Source organism: Alligator sinensis, unplaced genomic scaffold (genome assembly GCF_000455745.1).
Source record: "Alligator sinensis unplaced genomic scaffold, ASM45574v1 scaffold701_1, whole genome shotgun sequence".
NCBI classification, from domain to species: Eukaryota; Metazoa; Chordata; order Crocodylia; family Alligatoridae; genus Alligator; species Alligator sinensis.
This window is the reverse complement of record NW_005841915.1, coordinates 1,031,086-1,049,940: the sequence shown is the minus strand read 5'-3', so window position 1 is coordinate 1,049,940 and position 18,855 is coordinate 1,031,086. Positions and strand designations below refer to the sequence as shown.

Sequence of the window (18,855 nt, the reverse complement as noted above, 5' to 3'; positions counted from 1 at the left end):
GGTTGGACCATAAAAGGCCACTCCAAGGCTACCGCTGGGAATTCTTTTTTGATTGCTTTCCAAGTACAAGAGTCCTAAATTGATTTAAAGTGAAGAGAGGTAGTCCAATCTCATCTGTATCCCCAAATTTGTAAGCTAACCTATTGCCCACCTGCTGACAGTATCATCATCCCAATCTGGTTAGATCTCATGAAGTTCATCATGTTCTGTGGGTCTTCAAATACCAATCTGTATCTTCAAATACATTCAGAGGCAAATTACATGACACCTGCAAGGCCCTTGTTCTGACCTAAGTCTGTGCTTCGAATAGCTTAAGCACAAAAACCAATCCTACCCACATTGATCACGGGAACCTGAATTTATTTAATAAAGTAGAAAACCCTTAATCCTGCAAGAAGCCAGGGATCTTTGAGCAGACAAGGAAAAAATAAGTAGCTTCTTGGTAGCTATTAGTTATTGCTTTTATGGGTCAATATTCTTATTTTTTCACTTATATTATTTCACTTAATGAACCAAAAGTGATACATTAACTACAAACATACACTGTACATGCATGTTTATTTTCCCTTCCATCTCCCTACATGACATACAGTAGTATATGTATATTAGATTTGTTTAAAGCCAATGGCCTGGTCTATTCATAACTAGTATGCATCTATAGCAGGGGCCCCTAACCCCTGCTACTTGAGAGAGAGGGAGCCAGCACCAGAGGGCTGCGATTAAGTAGGCAGCTGAGCAGGGCCAGCCGGGGAAACCCACGAGAGGTTAAATTGCAGCAGGGGAGAAGGTAGTGGCTGTAGCTCAGGGTTTAAGCTGCAATGCCTGAGAGCAGCCGGAGAGCTGAGCCACAGGACCTGAAAGGGCATAACCCAGCCTACTAAAAGCCTGGCTCCTGAACCAGAGAGCTCAGTCTGGCCCTGACATCCACAGAGGACAATTCTGCAGACCTGGATGGCAACAGAGGGGATGTCCAGGCAGCATCAGTACCTGGGAAAGCTGCAAGAGGTGGCAGCTACAGGGTAGTAGTGGCTGGGACCCCAGTTGGGATTTAATATGGGTAGCTGATGCAGATGAACTACAGGCCTGGGTGTGGCTGAAAGGGGTGGGTAGGAAGCCAAAGAGGTGACTGAAACATTTAAATGCTGGGGACAGCAACCTGTACAGAGACAGGGACTCATAGGTCTGAGCCCAGGTAAACAGACAGAGGCTGGCATATCGAGAGCAGCCTCGCGCTGGGTCAGGGATGACAGCAGGGCTGGGGCAAAACTCAAGACAAGGCCAAGGGGCCTGGAGACCTGAGACACACAAAAAGGGCTGAGGCCAAGGAAGCTGGACCAGAACAAGTGAGCCAGGGCTGAAGGCCTGGAGCCAGAATAAAGGTGGGCCAAAGCCAAGAGGGCTGAGGCCCCTATAGAGCCAAAGAATGATGACAAATAATATCCACAAGGCATGGCTTACGGTGGAGGATGGAGGCTATACATCCCTTAGGGCAATTAGGGCCAACAGGGTTGGGGCTCCAAGCCATGAGACTATGGATAGTGGGGTTGGGGTCCCAGGGCTGAGAGATTGTGGGCAGCGGGGTCAGAATCCAAATTAGGTGGGTCAAAGTGAGCCCAGGAGAAGACCCCAGGTGTAGAGAGAGAAAGAGAGAGCACCCAGCGCTTCCCAACTCTGAGGGCAGCCCCCACTTTATCTTTAACAACAACGTGAGGCAGCAAGGCAAGACCCCGAGAGGCATGGATCTTCACACATAGCTTACAAGTTGTGTCTTCATGACAGAGGAAGTGTGGTGTTATGTTGCTTAGCACCAGCAGCCAATAAATCAGCATGGACATCACACTTGCTCTTAACAACTGGTAGCTACCAGGAAAACTGATAATCTAACCAGCAGACTGAATTAATTGAATCCTGGTCATTTAGCCACTGACAATCTTGATGCACTGCCACCAAATGACCTTCAAGCTATCATTCTGACCCTTCCAATTCTGTAGCTTAACATTGAAGTTTTGCCAGCAGACAAAGGCAGGCTAATCAAAGGTTACAGGAAAGCCAGTTTTGAAAATGACCTCAGTGTAACTTGCTTGAATGGTAGAAGGTGCAGATACATTCAGGGAGCAGAAGTCATTAAATTGGTCTTTTCTATACCTGCCTCTATAAATATCCCATTTATTAGGCTCATAAGTAGATGAACATGCATGCTGGAGATGCAGGAATAATTTAATATTCTGTCTTCATTTGAAGACTTGACTTGAGTAGGCATCTTCTTAAAATAAATCTGTTCATAATCCAAGTGACTATTTCCCTCCCAGTCACTGTAGCGGTCAAAATTCAGAGTAAATATTACCAGTAAGCAACTGTAGATTGCAAGCACAACACCTGGTAGTACAGAGCATCCACCTGTGTTCAGACAACAAACACATTCCCTCCTAACAAAATAAAATGAATTCTGTAATAGTATGCATATGCCAGTTCAGCAGCACACAGGATATTTACTGTTGGTGCACTAATCAGAACCAAGTATTTGATTTATTCATTCCTTGTTATTAAGACAAGAAAGGATAGATACATTATAATTATATGAACTGCTGATATGCCATAGAATTGCACGGAGAAATTCCTGCATTGAGACCAGTAGATTATTGTGTGCGTGAACTCTGACTTTATTCATTTGTTTTAAAGAAATTCAATCTTGAATTTAAATGTAATTGATGGAGACTATCCCATCTTTGAATAAACTGTTCCCATAGTTATTTCTAACTTAAAATTGTTTACTTTTTTCCTAGCCTGATCTTGTTCAGCTTTAGTCTCCAGCCACTACTTTTTGTGACATCATTTTCCTTTAAATTAAAGACCCCTATAGGGTTAGGAACCTCCCCAGGTAAGTATTGTAGACCAGGATATAAAGTGACTTTTCCATAACCTCTCTTGGATAACTACAGGGGTTCCTAAGTCGCTTTTAGGGATGCCATATTTCAGTCATTTTTATAGCTTTTTTCTAAACTCTTTCTAATTTACCAACATCCTTTTAAAAGTATGAACCTAGTGCCAGACACAGTATTACTCAAATAGTCTCACTAATGTCATACATAGTGGTAATAAACATCTCCCTGCTTTTCCTTGATATTGTCCTGTTTTTAGATCCACAGCTCACATTCACCCTTTTAGCCACTACATTACACTTCAAATTCACGTTCACTTGATTAGTTACATATAACCAACAAGTCCTTTTTTAAAACTACTATGATCCAAAAGAATATTACCTCACCCTACATGCATAATCTGCATATTTAGCTCCTAGTTATATGACCTTCCATTTAACTTTATTCAAATGCACGTATTGTTCAAATAAGCCCAGCGTATTAGGGTAACAGGATTTGGATTTTAGGGAGCACTGGATTTGCAGCTGAATTAAAGCTTTTTTCCTGTGTCTCAGCAAAAGCTGCTGGTTGCAAGGCAGAATGATATATTAAAAATAACTTTGCAAATGCTTAAGTACACCGTTTCTTAACAATGGGGTAGTGTAGAATATATAGTGTAAGAAGAACAAGATGCAGCCCACCAGCTGTTATCAGGAGATACAACAAAAGCAAGACCTTGGAGCTGAAGAAGTAATCAGCAAAAGACCAGAAAGAACCAGCAAGTGACCGAAAGAAGAGGTCAAAGTCTTACACATGCACTCTTAGCAAAGTGTCATGTAAATGAATGAAATGCGTAAGCAATTCCATGTTAATGAAGTAAACAGTAAACAGAGGCAGAGCTTAAGATGGGAGGAGAGATGGGTGGAACCAAAGGAGGAGTGGAGGTAGCATGATTGTTAATGATTATGAAGCAAGGTGTATAAAACGTGAAAAGAACTAATGTTCAGGGCTGCTCCCCTGGTTTCGTGGGCTGTGTGTCTGTGCGGGAACTCGCCCAAAGCTGTCTCCATTCTGAATAAAGCTGTTGTGAGCAATGTGTACTAGTGTTTGTTCCCTGTTTGCTCTGGCTAATGAGTAACAAAATCCATGAGCGATTGAATTGTCATCTCCCTAGTCACTGGGCACCGCATGGAGTAGGGGTCTAACACGATGTACTATGCGAGCCAGATTGGTCTTTAGAAATGACCTATTTCCATCATTATTTACTTCACAGAAAAACTTTATGCCACATGAAAGTATTTTCAAACCACAATGTTCTATCTTTTCCCAAGATGCTTAAACAAGAAGAACAACAACATTTAAATACAAATTACCCTGAATATAATACGACCACCCAACAATTAGATTCTATATACGGAAAATGTATGAATTTGTTTTAACTTTCCATGCATGGAATCTAATTATTGGAGGTTTGCCTTGAATTTGCCCCCCTCCCACTGGTACATCAGGGAACATAAATCTGGGGGAGTCAGGTGGCCCTCTTGCCCTCTGCTCCCCCGACACTGCTCCCCCTTCCAGCACCTCCCCCTATTACTGTCAAACTGTTCTCCCTGAGCTTATATATGTGAGGGGCTAATTTGAAGACGCTGACTTTAAAATAAACATACTTGTACTAATTTGCATATAGGCAAATTACTGCAGGTATCCATATAGTTCATCCAGAATTGATGCATTGTTCCTTTTTTTGCAAACTGCTGCAAGTTTAGCACATTCCATAAATGCACTTTTAAGCAGTATTTCTGTACTTTTTTATATATAGAATAAGCTATGCCTGATATTAGTCCAAAGCCAAAAGTTTTATGATTTATCATATAGGTCATGGGGCTGAGCCCAAGCCGAGGCAACCACATTTCAAGCTATAGCCCAGAACTACTCAGTATTTGTTTGTACTCCAACATCCCCCAACAAAGGATCAATTTGCTAATTAGCACCCCCACTGGAACAGGAAACTGATACTCTTATTACGAGTCCTGGGATCCTCCACAAATATATATGCAGATGAGGTGTGGGGATGCCTAGTCCAGCTCCACCTCATGGAGGTCAGGGTCGTACTAATTATATGCAACAGGTTGAGAGAGGGGACAACAGTGTCTCTCAATTCATAGAAGTTTGGTGATGCTTACCAGGCATTTAAGGCTGGTAAAGAAACAGGAATCATTGGAAATAAGAAAGGAAAGGTGCTGCTTAGCTGTGGGAGTAAAGAGGAAGTAAAAAATATATGCAATGCTGTGGCTCACCATGACTTGGAAATGAGTTGGCAGTAAGGGAGACAGAGTGCAATGAGCACCAAATCTTCTTCAGATGGGCTGCCCTTACCTAGCCCAAGGTAGGTTTCCATCAGTAGATTGATTCTCAGTCTGTCAGCCAACATCAGGATGATGGCCTGGTCTAGCTGTAAGGCTTAGGAGGCATCAGCAGAAGCTGGAGCAACAGCGCTGGCAAAGGCAGCAGTATTGTTTGGAATGGCAGCAAGGAAAGAGACGGGATGGACTGTGCCTAGTGGAGGATAATGAGTGAGAGCTGGGAAAAGGAAGAAGCTCTGCCATTCTGTGCAAAAATCTCCACAAGGCAAGGTTTTGCTCAGGCATGTTGAAGCTAGAGATGACCCAGCTGGATTACAGCAAGCTGACACTGAACTTTTGGGTGCTTGAAATGGATTCCATAATCCAGATGCTGAGCAACTTGGACTGGGAAGTAACTTTTAGGTATGAGACAGCATACCAAAAATTCTAGGAGCCCTACAAGGAATGCAAGGAAGAACCCATCCTGGTACATTTTGATTTTTTAGTTGTCAAAAACACCTGAGAAAAATTAGTCACAATTAAGATGTTACACAGGCCTTACCAATGAAAAGGATATAAGCTTTTGGCTACTGAGGCACTGCAAGAGAGTGGAGAATGTGGACACTGTTGAAGAACCAGACAGGGTATGGATTGGGGCCTGGAGAGACCAGGCATAACTCTGGGTTGTCTAAGTAGGGGTAAGCGTTTGAGAGGAGATGAAGACACGGGAGGAAAGAAAAGAGACAAACAGGCAACAGGAGTCCCCCTTTCGGATCCCCCTCCAACCATCTGCTAGCCCTATGGCTCTCAGGTTCATTAGGGCCTGCAGAGGAAAGCCAAAGCCCTGCCAGGGTAGAGTTCTTAGAGGAAGGCAAAATACAAAGTTTGTTGCATGTAATGGACATGGCGAAGTGAGAAGATGGAGGAGGAAGGACACAAAAGGAGAAGGAAGGCTCAGTCTCAAGTTTGGAAGGAGACCAAGACCTTGGTGCATAAACTGTTCCTGGAGGATGCTGGGCAAAATCTTGGGACAAATATGATTATAAATATCAGTTAATGTAAGTAGCATTCATAGCCATGCAGAATGGAGCATGAGGAAGGACCAGATGGAGGCAGATGTGATATGCCTGCAGGAATGTGAGATACTGGGACAGAGGGAGTATAGAGACCTCATAGGAAGATGGAAGCATGGAAAGTAATGAAAAGAGGATGATAGGTGTGGCAATACCAATTAAAGATCCACAGCTGCAACTAATAAGCTATCAGGAGATAAGTGGGAGAAGAGTGTTATTGGTGATCAGTGAGAGGGAAAAGGGAAAGGTTTAGAACACTGAACGTTTATGCACCGGCGGAGAGGAAGACATGCTGTGCCCACTTAGAGGACTAACAATCCTCCTACTGGGAGCACTGCCTAATATTGGTTGGAGATTTTAATTGCATATTGGAGGTAGGGGATAGGATAGGGAGTGATGCTTCAGGATTAGATAGGTCCTTGTGGATACTGGCAAGGATGGTAATGAATTAAACTACAGGATGCCCAAAAGGCAATGCCTGGAGTTGAGAGTAGTTTTACTAGGGCAGATGCGGTGGGCTGCTCACAGTCCCACACAGACTTCATTTTTGAGTCTATAGACTGGAAAGTTTGAGTGACAAAGAGAATACTGGTCTTTTTCTCAGACCACCTGCTACTGAAAATGGTGTTGGAAGTGGGAGAGCAAAGAATACCAGGCAGATGGCAGTGGAAGTTAAATATGAGACTATTGGAAGACAAATAAGTAAGCAGATGGTATAGGAGTCACTGTAAAGAATTCAGGAACTATGAAAGAATGCATACAAGCAGATTGAGACAGTGGGAAGATGTTAATGGAAGAATGCAAGACTTTTCAGAATACAGGGAAAAGAAGGGCCCGGGAAAAGCAGAAGAAGTTTACAAGACTGCAGGGTAGACTGCAGTGTCTCCTGTGACTGGTGAAGTTATCTGTGGTAGCGGAGGAAATTAGAGACACAAAGAACCTTTTGAAAGAGTTTTTTAGAGAAAAGCACCGAGAAACATCTTCCTGATGAAGGCCATCTGGTGGAGGAAGGAGAAGGATGGTCCACCTACTTTGCCAGGAGGAAAGGAATATAAAAATGTATTATGGCAATGCAGGATGAGAGAGGAGTGTGGCCAACAAAGACAGAATTGATACTGAGCATGCTGAAGGAATTTTATCAAAATTCATAGTCCAGAAGGAGTGTTGCATCAGGAAGCTCTTGACTTCTTTTTGGCAGGATTAGAGACGAGCTTGAAGGAAAATAAGAGGAAGAAGCTTGAGATGTGGACATTGGAAGAACTGTGGGAGGCAACCCAAGCCTGCAAGACAGAAAAGTCTTGGGGGAATGATAGGCTCCCAGCAGAATTTAACAAGACTTGTTGGGATGCACTGAGCCCAGACCTGTTAGCAGTGTTCCAGAAGTGCCTGGAGAGAAAAAACCTGGGAAAAGGTATGGACACAGGGAAACCAGTATTGTACAAGAAAGTAGAGTGGGAAAAGCTGGAGAACTGGAGGCTGAGAATCTTATTGAATCTAGACTGCAAGATAATGGCCTAAGTATTAGGAAATAGATTTTTAAAAAGCTGTGGGAAAGGTGTCCAAAGTGACCAGGCTTGTGTCATCCCCAGCAGAGTAGTAACTGTGACCCTGCCACAAAAAAGAGATGCAACTTTGTACCATCAAGAATGAGAACTAAACATGGGACTCCTGATTCTTGATTTAGAAAAAAACACAACTGCACAGGGCATAAATTTCTATCTGGCACAATGAACAGGATGGGGATCCCACCTAAATTTCTAGGTTGGATCGAGACTTTATACAAAGAAGTACAGTGTGAGGTAGGAGTGAATGCTCATCTAACAAAGAAGGTCACGGTCAGATCAGGTGTGAGACAGGGGTATCCCCTGTTCCCATTCCTAGTCATCTGCACCATCGATCCATTGGCCCACAGGATGAGGTTGGATCACATGATTGATGTCACGCCAATCTCCAGAGGAAACAGCATGCAAGCAAAATGCATGTTATATAGGAATGATGTCAATATCTTAGCAAGAGACAGTGTGTCCCTAGAACAGGCAATAAGAGACACAAATCAACACAAAAAGGGATTGGGGCAAATCTAAATGGACAAAAACGTAAATGCCTGGTGGAGGGGAAGATGGAAGGAACAGGAAAACTGGGGTTACAGGTCACAACAGACCAAATCAAGATTTCTAGGAGGATGAAAAGATGATGAGGCCTGAAAGGTGGTAGAGCTATGGCTGCAGGCCAGTGGTTGGTTAAGAAAAAGGCATGAGAGAGGCTAAGACAAGGATAGATGAGATAAGGTGTGACAGGCATTAATATATGACTCTCGAAAGCAACAGGGAATACTGCAATATTAAGAAACAAAATTCTCCAAGCCCCTGAATTAATGAGATTTTGGCAAAGGAGAGAATAATTGGATAATGTAAAAAACATTCTGTGGCTTTGTTAGTCTTATTTGTTGATGTTTTGGAAACTGATGGAAGCATGTTTTAAGTTTTGACATCTTACTGTTTTGCTTCTTTTCAGTTGATATAGTTTTTATTATACAATGTAAGGTGATTCGTAGATTCACAGATGCTAGGGTCGGAAGGGACCTCAACAGATCATCGAGCCCGACCCCCTGCATAGGCAGGAAAGAGTACTGGGGTCAGATGACACCAGCCAGATGCCTATCCAGCCTTCTCTTAAAGACCCCCACGATCCCTTGCTGCAACCCCCTAATGAATTTGTACACGGCCACAAGATCACCTCTCAGCCATCTCTTGTGGAGGCTGAAGCAGTCCAGGTCCCTCAGTCTCTCCTCATAGGGCTTGTCCTGTAAGTCTCTAACCATACAAGTGGCCCTCCTCTGGACCCTCTCGAATCTATCAACATCCTTCTTGAAGTACAGCACCCAAAACTGGATGCAGTACTCCAACTGCAGTCTGACCAATGCTTCATAGAGGGGAAGTATCACCTCCTTGTATCTATTTATCATGCATCTACTGATGCATGATAAAGTGCAGTTAGCTTTGCTGATGATTTCGTCACACTGACGACTCATGTTCATCTTGGAGTCTACTATGACTCTGAGATCCCTTTCTGCTTCTGTGCTCCTGAGAGGGTCACTTCCTAGCCAGTAGGTGTGCTAGATATTTTTGGACCCTAGCTGCAGCACTCTACTTATCCTTGTTGTACTGCATCCTATTGTGTACTGCCCACTTTTCTACCCTGTCCAGGTCTGCCTGCAATCGTTCCCTACCCTCCGGAGTGTGCACTTCACCCCACAATTTAGTATCATGTGCAAACTTGGACAGAGTACACTTCACACCCACATCCAAGTCACTGATGAAGATATTGAAGAGTACAGGTCCAAGGACCGAACCCTGCAGGACCCCATTATCCACATCCTTCCAGGTCAATACCGTCCCGTCTACTACCACTCTCTGGGGGCGACCACTAAGCCAATTTGCCACCCACCAGACTGTGTAAACATCTATATCATAGCCTCTTAATTTATTTATGAGAATGGGATGAGATACCATATGGAAGGCCTTGCTAAAATCCAAGAAAATGACATCCACCTCTGCTGCATTATTTTTCCCGCTGGACTCCCACAGATATGATCCTTCATAATCTTTTCAGAGACCTTTCCAAGGATGGCGGTGAGATTGTTTGGCCTGTAATTACTCAAATCCTCCTTCCTCTCCTTCTTGAAAACAGGGACCACATTGGCCCTTTTCCAGTCCTCCAGAACCTGACCCGAGCGTCACGAGTGCTCAAACAGCCATGCCACTAGTTCTGCTATGACGCTGGCCAATTCCTTCAGTACCCTCGGATGAAGCTCATCTGGGCCTGCTGACTTGAACACATCTAGTTCATCCAAGTGACTCTGCACCAAATCAGTGTCGACAGTTGGTAGGCTGGTGTCCCTCTGATGCCCATCTAAGAGCCCGTTAGGAGACTTATCTTGACCCCTGTTCAAGAACACTGAGGCAAAAAAATCATTGAATAGCTCAGCCTTGTCCCCCCGGTCTGTCACTAATTGCTCCTTCTTGTTTAGTAGGGGTCCTATGCTGTGATGGAAGCAGACTTTACGTTTTGAAACTTTCATAGAAATAAAAAGGGTTACCATTGTTATATTTGCCCAATATGGACCATGTGTTTTACTGGCATGCTCAGTGTTGGCTGCATTTAATCGACTTCACAGATGGTTTCCATTACTGAGCACATGCTGCTTCTGGGAATAATTTAATGATAGATAATGTATTTAATATAAGATGAGGGTTTTTTTTCACCATGCTGATTGGGGGGAAAAACCTTATTTTATATCTGAGTAAATATGGTGTTTAACAGAATTGGGCCAAAAATAGATAGAGAAGATCATGAAAAAAATCAATGGTAACTTTTATTAGACCTTTGCATCTGACTAGTTAACTGTATGAGAGACTATATATATGGGCTGGCTCTTTCTCAAAAAATAAATGCAATTGTACAAAGTCATTTAAAAAAAATGAAATTCACTATTATCCTGCCTCCCATGCTAATCAGATAAGATGCTTTTATCCAGTATGGTCACTATATCTTGATGTCTCCTAGGGAGTCAATTTGGCCTAAAGATAATGCCTTTCACTTTTCTGGGTCAGTAATCCTACTTCATGGGAACATTTTGAGGGGGAGGGGTAAAGTGATGCTTTTTAAATGTGTGCTATTTTGATGCAGAAGTTACTTAAGGAGCACAGCGTGCTTTAGTCCTAAATGTAAACCTTATGGTGACTTACTGACCCTACAGGAATACACACTTTTTCAACTCCATCTCACATCCTCCTCGTATCTATGGTGATTGAGCCCCTTATACCCCTGCAAGTACAAGTGTGAACATGAGACTGAATCGCCCAAAGGCAAATAAACTCTATTCCTATTTCATAAGGAACTGAAAATCCTCAGTAACATGCTGCATGTGTTACTTCTCCTCCTCCCTCCCCATTTTTATTTTATTTTGCTACCTTAATTTAGCAGAAATAAACTGGATGAGACAAAATAGAAAGCTCCAGATATGGTGACACTATAGCCAATGCCCCTAATGATAATGCAAAGTTTTTATTTACAAATGGAGAATCTATGGCTTTCAGACAGTCAACTTCTGCATTAAAAAAAAAGCCATCGATATTTCAGCAGGGTCCTGGCTTAAAAATCTCAGCTGGGCTAATCAATTTAAAACAAAGAGGAATCTAACCTATTCCTAGGTGGCGGTGAGCTGGTATAATAATATTATTTTATTTCTGGAGTAAGATTTTTTTCTTTATAGTGATTAAGGGAGCATGGGTGTTGATTTGAGCATCTCTTCTTTCCTTCTGTCTTGTCCAAAGCAGTCAGTTGGGCTTATGTTTCTGGACCCTGAAGAAAACGGGAACATTTTAATTAAAGTTTCATCCTGTGAATTGGGAATAAGTATTCTCTTTAAAAAAATGTGCTAGCTATTCATAGAGTAATGAAGGAAGTGAAACAGTGAAAGAGCGTTAAAAACCTGATTGCAAGTCTCTGCTGAGACAAAGATCATACAGTTCCAAGTTTTTTTACTGCTGCATCGGCATGTGCTAGGGGCTGCTGCGACCCTGTCTTAGTATTCTGCCATCAAACTGAAGGTACAATTGTGATGAACTCCCAAGGCTTAACTGTGTCATCATCTGTCTGGATAGCAATACAAAATCCCTGCCAAATTTGAATGACTAAGATGCTCATTAGAGCCAGTCAGAAAAAGTTTAGACAAGTCCTTTATTAACAAAAAGTAGAGGTTTTGATCAACTGGTGCAGTTAAGTACATTTCTGCCAAGTTCAAAGTTGTAGCAGAAAAACACCTTGTTTGACATTTACCAAATATAACATTTTGATTTTTTCATTATGTAAAGGGGAGACTACATGTTACAGCTAGGTGAAATTAAGAACATTTCAAACTTGACCAATCTCATATTAAAGCTCATTAGCAAGTGCTAAGTGCCCTCTAGGCATCTTAAGGTTACAAAACTTCAGGCAAAGATGATCTTTGAGTTGTGTTACCCAGCTCAAGTTAACTTCTGGGTGTTCACCTGAGATAACACTATGAATTTCCACTCCTCGTGTATCCTAGGAGGCAGTGCTCCAAAGTGGACTAGCGCCTGTGGTGCTGGGCTGACAGCTGGGAAGAGTGTGAGTAGGGAGGGAGAGGAAAGGAGTGAGCGGGGCAGGGGAAAAGGGAGAGGGACAGGAGGAGAAGGCTGAGCAAGTTGGCAAGGAGTTGTCTCCCCCACCCCCCTGCGCCCCCCCCCCCAAGCCTGCCCCCACTGTTTGGATCACTACGTTGCTGACCCAAGCATCCTCCCCTCCCATGGACCCCTCAGCCCCTAATTGCTTCCTTGATCACCCCCTCTGCCCCCTTCAATCCCTTCACTGCCCCAATCAGTCTAAAAGCAGCAGCTATGGCAGCAGGGCTTCCCCCTCCCTACCTGCTCCTGTGCTTCCTGCAGTCCATGCCACTCCACATGCCTGGATCCCACAGCTGAAGGAGAGGGGTCAGGGGGGCAAGGAGCCAAAAAGCCCAGTGGAGGCTGGATCCAGGCATACAGGGCCAGCACAGCCTTGATGAGCCTGGGAGCGTACAGGGAAAGGAAAACCCCAGCCCTCCTGCCAGCACTGCTGCCACTCTCAGGCTGATCGGGACACCAGTTCAAGAAGGCAAGGCAGCAATCCTGGCAGAAAGGGGTGATTTTGGGGGGGGGGGAGGGGATCCAAGCTCTTGGGGAAGTCCCTGCCCCCAGCCTATACTGCAGCCACAGAGCTGGGGTGTGGGGCAGGAGCAGACTCAAGGAGGCTTCTTCCATGACCCTGCTTACCAGGCCTCTGGTCACAGGTCTGAGGAGTGCAAGTAAGAGAAGTTATTAGGCCTTAACGTGTGACTGCTCACAGCAACTTTTATCCATCCATCCACATCATAAGATTGAAATCCCTTAGAATTATCATGTGCTAATTGTAAAGTGTAATCTCACCCTAATTGTTTACCATCATCAACATTATTATTATTGTTGTTGTTGTTGTTTTACTGAGAAAGCAGACTTCTTTTTTCTTTTCAAGTAGATCCCAAATATTTTTCCAGTTTGGCCAGGGGACCAAACAAAAATAATTCTCAAACAAACCATTCTATAAACGGACTGTGTATAGTAATGACATATTGGAATAAAACAGATTGCTGACTAACAAGTGTTGTAAAAAAATACTTCTATGGAAAGAACTGGAGGATGTTTCCAGATATCCCTATGCATTTAATATTATAACATTTGGACTCGGTGTTATACAAGACAAAGAATTGTTGTATTGTCTGTGGCTTTAGTCACAGGAGAACATTTTTGTTTAAAATTACAAAAGGAGTTAGATTTTCTTGTCCCTGTCTCTTCTTTGCTTCTTTAGATTTTCTTGTCCCTGCACCAGCACATCTTGCCCAGGTACATGGAATTTATCAGAAATTTGGAGGAATATTTACTAAATGCCTCTTATTAAAGCTTTGGCACTAGTAATGTTTACCTCCAATCCAGTCGTGTTTATCCAAAACCCTGGATCATACATGCTGGAACAGGACTTCTTATCATGTTTTCAGTTCCCAGTTCTCCTTTGTTCACTGCAGTTAGAAGTATCCCTCACCATATTCTGACATTGCTGCTAGTGGTCCCAGCCAGGGCCAGGAATGCAAGAGATCACAAAATCAACTTTTAATCCCCCCCCACATATATAAAAATTGAATGGCTTCGGCTTGGAATTCAAATGAAGGCATGAGGCAGATCAGACTTCAGCCACATTGTACATGTCTCACATTGTTAGTGCTGATCAGGAATGTAGTTTTAGAGTTTGGAAGTCAAAAAGCTGGTCCACATAAAGGGATGTAATCATGAGCAATCTTTGTACAGACGGATACTACTCTCAGAGTTGTGCCTGCCCTAAAAATCAATGGGAGTTTGAGATGCACAGGCAATATCTTTTAATTTTTCTTTCTCACTCCCACTTTTTTGGTGCCGTCTTAGAAATACACGGCAGCTATTTCCCTATAAAATCTCTCTCCTCCGCTTCATCTTTTTTACTTCGATTTTGATGGAGCGTACTATGATTCTATCTTCTTTTGTTTGGGAGCTATCAGTCACTGAATCACTGATCGGGTCACAAGAACATGTTTATTTAGATGCTTTTGTCCCTCCGATATTTGTACACATTTTCCTTTTTATGTCATATGTTAACCAGCATATGTTTTTTTCCCTTATTATTTCAAAGGTTTGAAAATTTGGACTCTAGCAGCTCTACCCCTTTTTGCAGTATCAAAACCATATGAGCCAGCTAGGTTTTGTTTCCCCTGGAAGTCTCAGCCAAGGATATGATTAGGGATCCCAGGTAGAAGGTGACGGGATGGAGGATTAAAGAGGTACCTGCAGGAGGAAGAGCTGGGTCTGGGGGCCGCACATTGAGGCACTGGCCTCAGGACCTGCAGGAAAGCTAAACAGGGAAGGAGAAGAAGCAGGGGAGCTCTGTGGAGAGAGTTATTTCTGCTGGGGTGAGCTAAATGGAGTCTATCTCTGATCTTACATCTGGGATACCGCTCTTCTGACACCACTTCTCACATGGAGATGGGGAGCTGATTGTCAAAGAACCAGTTGTTTTCCAACCCGGCTGCCTCTTTTTCTTGCTGTGAAAACTGAGGTGGGGAAGCAAACCCGCTAGCCTTGGCTGCGTGGGAAAGCACGCTCTGCCTGTTGAACCAGTGAGACACACCATAAGACAACGACTTCCCTTTTGCCTCTGGTTACTCTCAGAAACATTAACCCCCAGAAACGGCAGGGGCTCCATCTTCTGCAAACATCTCAGAGGGGGAAGAAGAGCTTTGGGGACAATTATCCCCCAAATCAAACGCAGCTATTGGTAAGGACTGAGAATTAGACAAATTGTTAAGATCAATGATTAATCTAAAAACCAGGCATAATTTTAGTTTTTTCTCCTCACAAGCACACTATAGCAGGGAGGTCTGGCTGAGCTATGGACTGATGAAGCAGCAGCAAGTGCCACATTGGACTGTGCGATAAACTAGACAATGGGTCCTAGAGCTGGCGATCACTCCATGAGAGGAGGGTTAAAAAACAAAAAACAAAACCCCTCTGTATACTCCATTCATGGTCATAGATCTGTGTATGATCAGATCCCCAAGAGTTCAAGGTTGAAATAATGGTCACATTGAAATAAATGGCAACATTCCCAGCGACTTCAGTGCAGCCTTGATTTAAACCCAACAGTCCAAGAATCCTGTATCCAGAAGTCACACTTACATACAACCTCGCGTCAGGAGGGAGCTTATAAACACAGTCTAAAAACATTATAGTTAATAGTGTCTTTATACTATTTCATTGGGGTTTCAGCCTTTAAATAAATGCTACTATGTCACGAGCTGGAATGCTGTGTTCTGTTTTAGCCAACACATCCTAAGAATAATGCAGACAAACAACAGAGCAAGAAAAGAACATCAGTAAATATCATATGAAGTTTAGACTAGATCACACATATTGGAGGAAAAACAATAAGAAATTAGCTTAATTTGAAGCAATGAAGATTTAGATTGGATAACAGGGAAACTGCCTAGATAATTGGGTGGTAAGACACTTGAACATGCTACCTAGACTGCTTGTATAATCTCTTTTGTATAAAGTGTTTAAGAAAGGTATAGACAAATATCTACTGGGGATGACCAAGGTGCACTGATTTTTCCACAGGGGAGGGACTTTGGACTAAAGGATCTTTTGAGGTTACTTGTAGACCCAAATCTATGATCCTGTTGCATTAAAGCTAGAAAACAGGTGATTCAACATGAAATATGTTGGGCAAAGCAATCTTTTGCTTTTAAGTTATACTCTTCATAATATTTCTAGAAATAAAAGAAACTGGAGCTAAATGGAAAAATACTGGTGAAGCAATAAATTTGCCAGCCACAAAGGTACACAGTATATAGATCAAGCTGTGGATACAGGCAGGCATATGATAAAGATACAGAACATAAGTCTTTGTAATTAAATAGCATCAGTTCTTAAATCATGGCCTCTGGAAAGCTGGCAGGTCACACAGTGACCCTCCTTGGTATGTAGCTGCTTCTAAAGTCTCCAAGCTGTTCAGAGTAAATAGAAGTGTAGTATTTAATATGCGTAGCTAAAAAAAATGGGGTATAAAAGTCAGCCTATCTACCCCAGTAGAAGCCACCATTACACAAGAGGAAGAACCATGATGAGAACAGTGCTAAAAGCTAAAGGAAAAATGCCTGGTTCTTACCTGCCAATACTCTGACTTCTGCTTCATTTCCTGTTCTTGAACTAGCTGGATTTTTTGCAAGGCATCTGTAGATCCCACTATCCCCCATTTGAATTCTGCTGATTTGTAAAGCTCCAGAGGGCAAGACAACTATCCGGGTGTCACTGAAGCTAAGGGTCATGTCCTCCTGGTTTTTCTGCCAGTGTACCGTTGGCATGGGCTCTCCAACCACTTCACACTTCAACAACACGGTGTCTCCTGTGAAAGCTGTGACAGATTCTGTCTGGGAAAGAAACCTCAGTGGTCCTGAAAGGAAAAGAAGCAATTGTATAGTTACTGAAACGATAAATGCATGCTATTTCTGTACTGATTTGGATATACTTTATCATTCAATCTGATATTCAGAAAAGTGCTTTGAGGCTGCTGAAATGGCTGAGTGGCTGTCAGTATACTATTAATGGGTATAATTTAAAGAGAAAAAGAAAAGACGTGTTACTTGCAAACTACTTCAAGAGTAACTTCAACTACAAATCTGCTATACTGCAAGAGAAACTAGTCAGAGAAGGATAAAATTCAAAGGAAAGCTATGTTACATTTGGATAGGATTAAGAAAATGATGTTACTGCTGTATCTTTCCACATCCTGGAATCTTTGTACTGAGCCACATATCATAACCTCTAAAATAACATGATCAGCAGAGACTAGGGAAGCCTCATGTGAATGTTAATATAAGGAAACTTGGTCATGATTCCTATAGTTAAGTCACCTATTACAATTCAGGAGGAGAGATTCTTGAAATATAGTCCATGCAAGCAGACTGGCATGCCTGCAGCCTTGCAGGCTGGCTTGATTCCCTTGGGAGCTCCTCAGCCAGTCCTTCCAACACAAACACAAACCTTGCACCAAACCAACCAACTAAGGAACCAAGCTTTTAGCCCTTCTCTGAGAAGTCGGACAGGCCCTTTAGCTCTGGCCCACTCCTCAAGAGTGGCCCTTCCTGCTAACAAGCTTATCTGGTTCCAGCATGACTCCTGCCCAGAAACTGCTCCTTCCTTCCCCTGCTTTTCACTTTTTTCTCTCTCTCCTGTGTTTTTAACTGCTAGTGATATACCCCCCATTACCTAACTACCCACTGCTGGGTTTCTACAAAAGCACTGTCTGCTCCCTCTTATAGGGCCAGACTGCCATATAGGTTTCAGCCTTTGACATTGTCAACATGTAGGGGGTGCACACGGGTGCACGTGCACCCCCCAAGTTTGGCCGTGTACCCCCTGGAAGCGCCAGCTGCAAAACTGGAGGTGCCGGTGGAAGTGCACTTCTGGTTTCACCGCTGATGGTTCTGACCTTGGCGATCGGCCACTGAGGGACATCCATCCCCCCCGGTCAGTGATCAGCCACTGGGGGACCCCCTGCCCCGCCAGCGATCTGGTTCCCCCCCAAACTCAGAAGGCACCAGTCGCTCATGGCTGTTGACATTTAGGAAGGCCAGAGACCTAGCTATTAGGCCTGTGCGAGCAGGCACCTATTCAATCCGGCTTCGGATCCAGCCACTTCAGATGCCAGGGATCTGATCTGGAGCTCTGGACTGGGTTCCCGCTTTGATCCAGCCGAAGCGGCTCCGAAGCTTCAGAGCCGCTTTGGAGATCTGGCCATAGGGTATAATGGGGAATCAATTAAATATTTATAACTTTCTTGTTTTTTGTCTGATTTGGATGAAATTTGCAGGGATGGTAGCCTCTGCATGAAGCCTGCCAACTTTCAAGAATATCAGTGCAGGGGTTTGGGGGGAACTGTACCCCAAATTCTTGAAAGAAAACTCGTGTCACATCTATATGTTACAACACAGGGGGGTGAAAACTGCAGGGGTGGTGGCCACCACCCCTGCAGTTTTCAGCCCGCTGTGCCTTAACACACACATGGGTCATCTATGTCATGAGTTTGGCCTGTCCGCAGCTTGAGGTGCAGTTCCCCCCAAACCCCTGCACCTTGAAACTTCGTAGGCTTTATGGTCTCACCAGGGGCTACCAGCCCTGCAGTTTTCACCCCCCCCTCCCCCCCCGTGTTGTAACCCATAGATGTGACATGAGTTTTCTTTCAGGAATTTGGGGTGCAGTTCCCCCCGAACCCCTACACCGATCTTCTTGAAACTTGGCAGGCTCCATGGTCTGAGGCTACCACCCATGCAAGTTTCATGCAAATCAGACATAAAACAAAAAAGTTATAGATATTTCATTGATTCCCCATTATACCCTATGGCCAGATCTCCAAAGCGGCTCCGAAGCTTTTCCGAACCACTTTGGAAGGGCTGAA

At 43.5% G+C, this 18,855-nt stretch overlaps 1 protein-coding gene across 1 annotated transcript in view; it reads right to left on the bottom strand.

Annotated features, from left to right (window-relative positions):
• DCC (DCC netrin 1 receptor) overlaps positions 1 to 18,855 on the bottom strand; it is a 1,018,850-nt gene that overhangs the window by 544,627 nt on the left and 455,368 nt on the right. Inside the window, exon 3 of the mRNA XM_025198166.1 lies at positions 16,567 to 16,851. Within this exon, the coding sequence (XP_025053951.1) occupies positions 16,567 to 16,851 (285 nt within the window). The remainder of the gene's footprint in view (positions 1 to 16,566; positions 16,852 to 18,855) is intronic.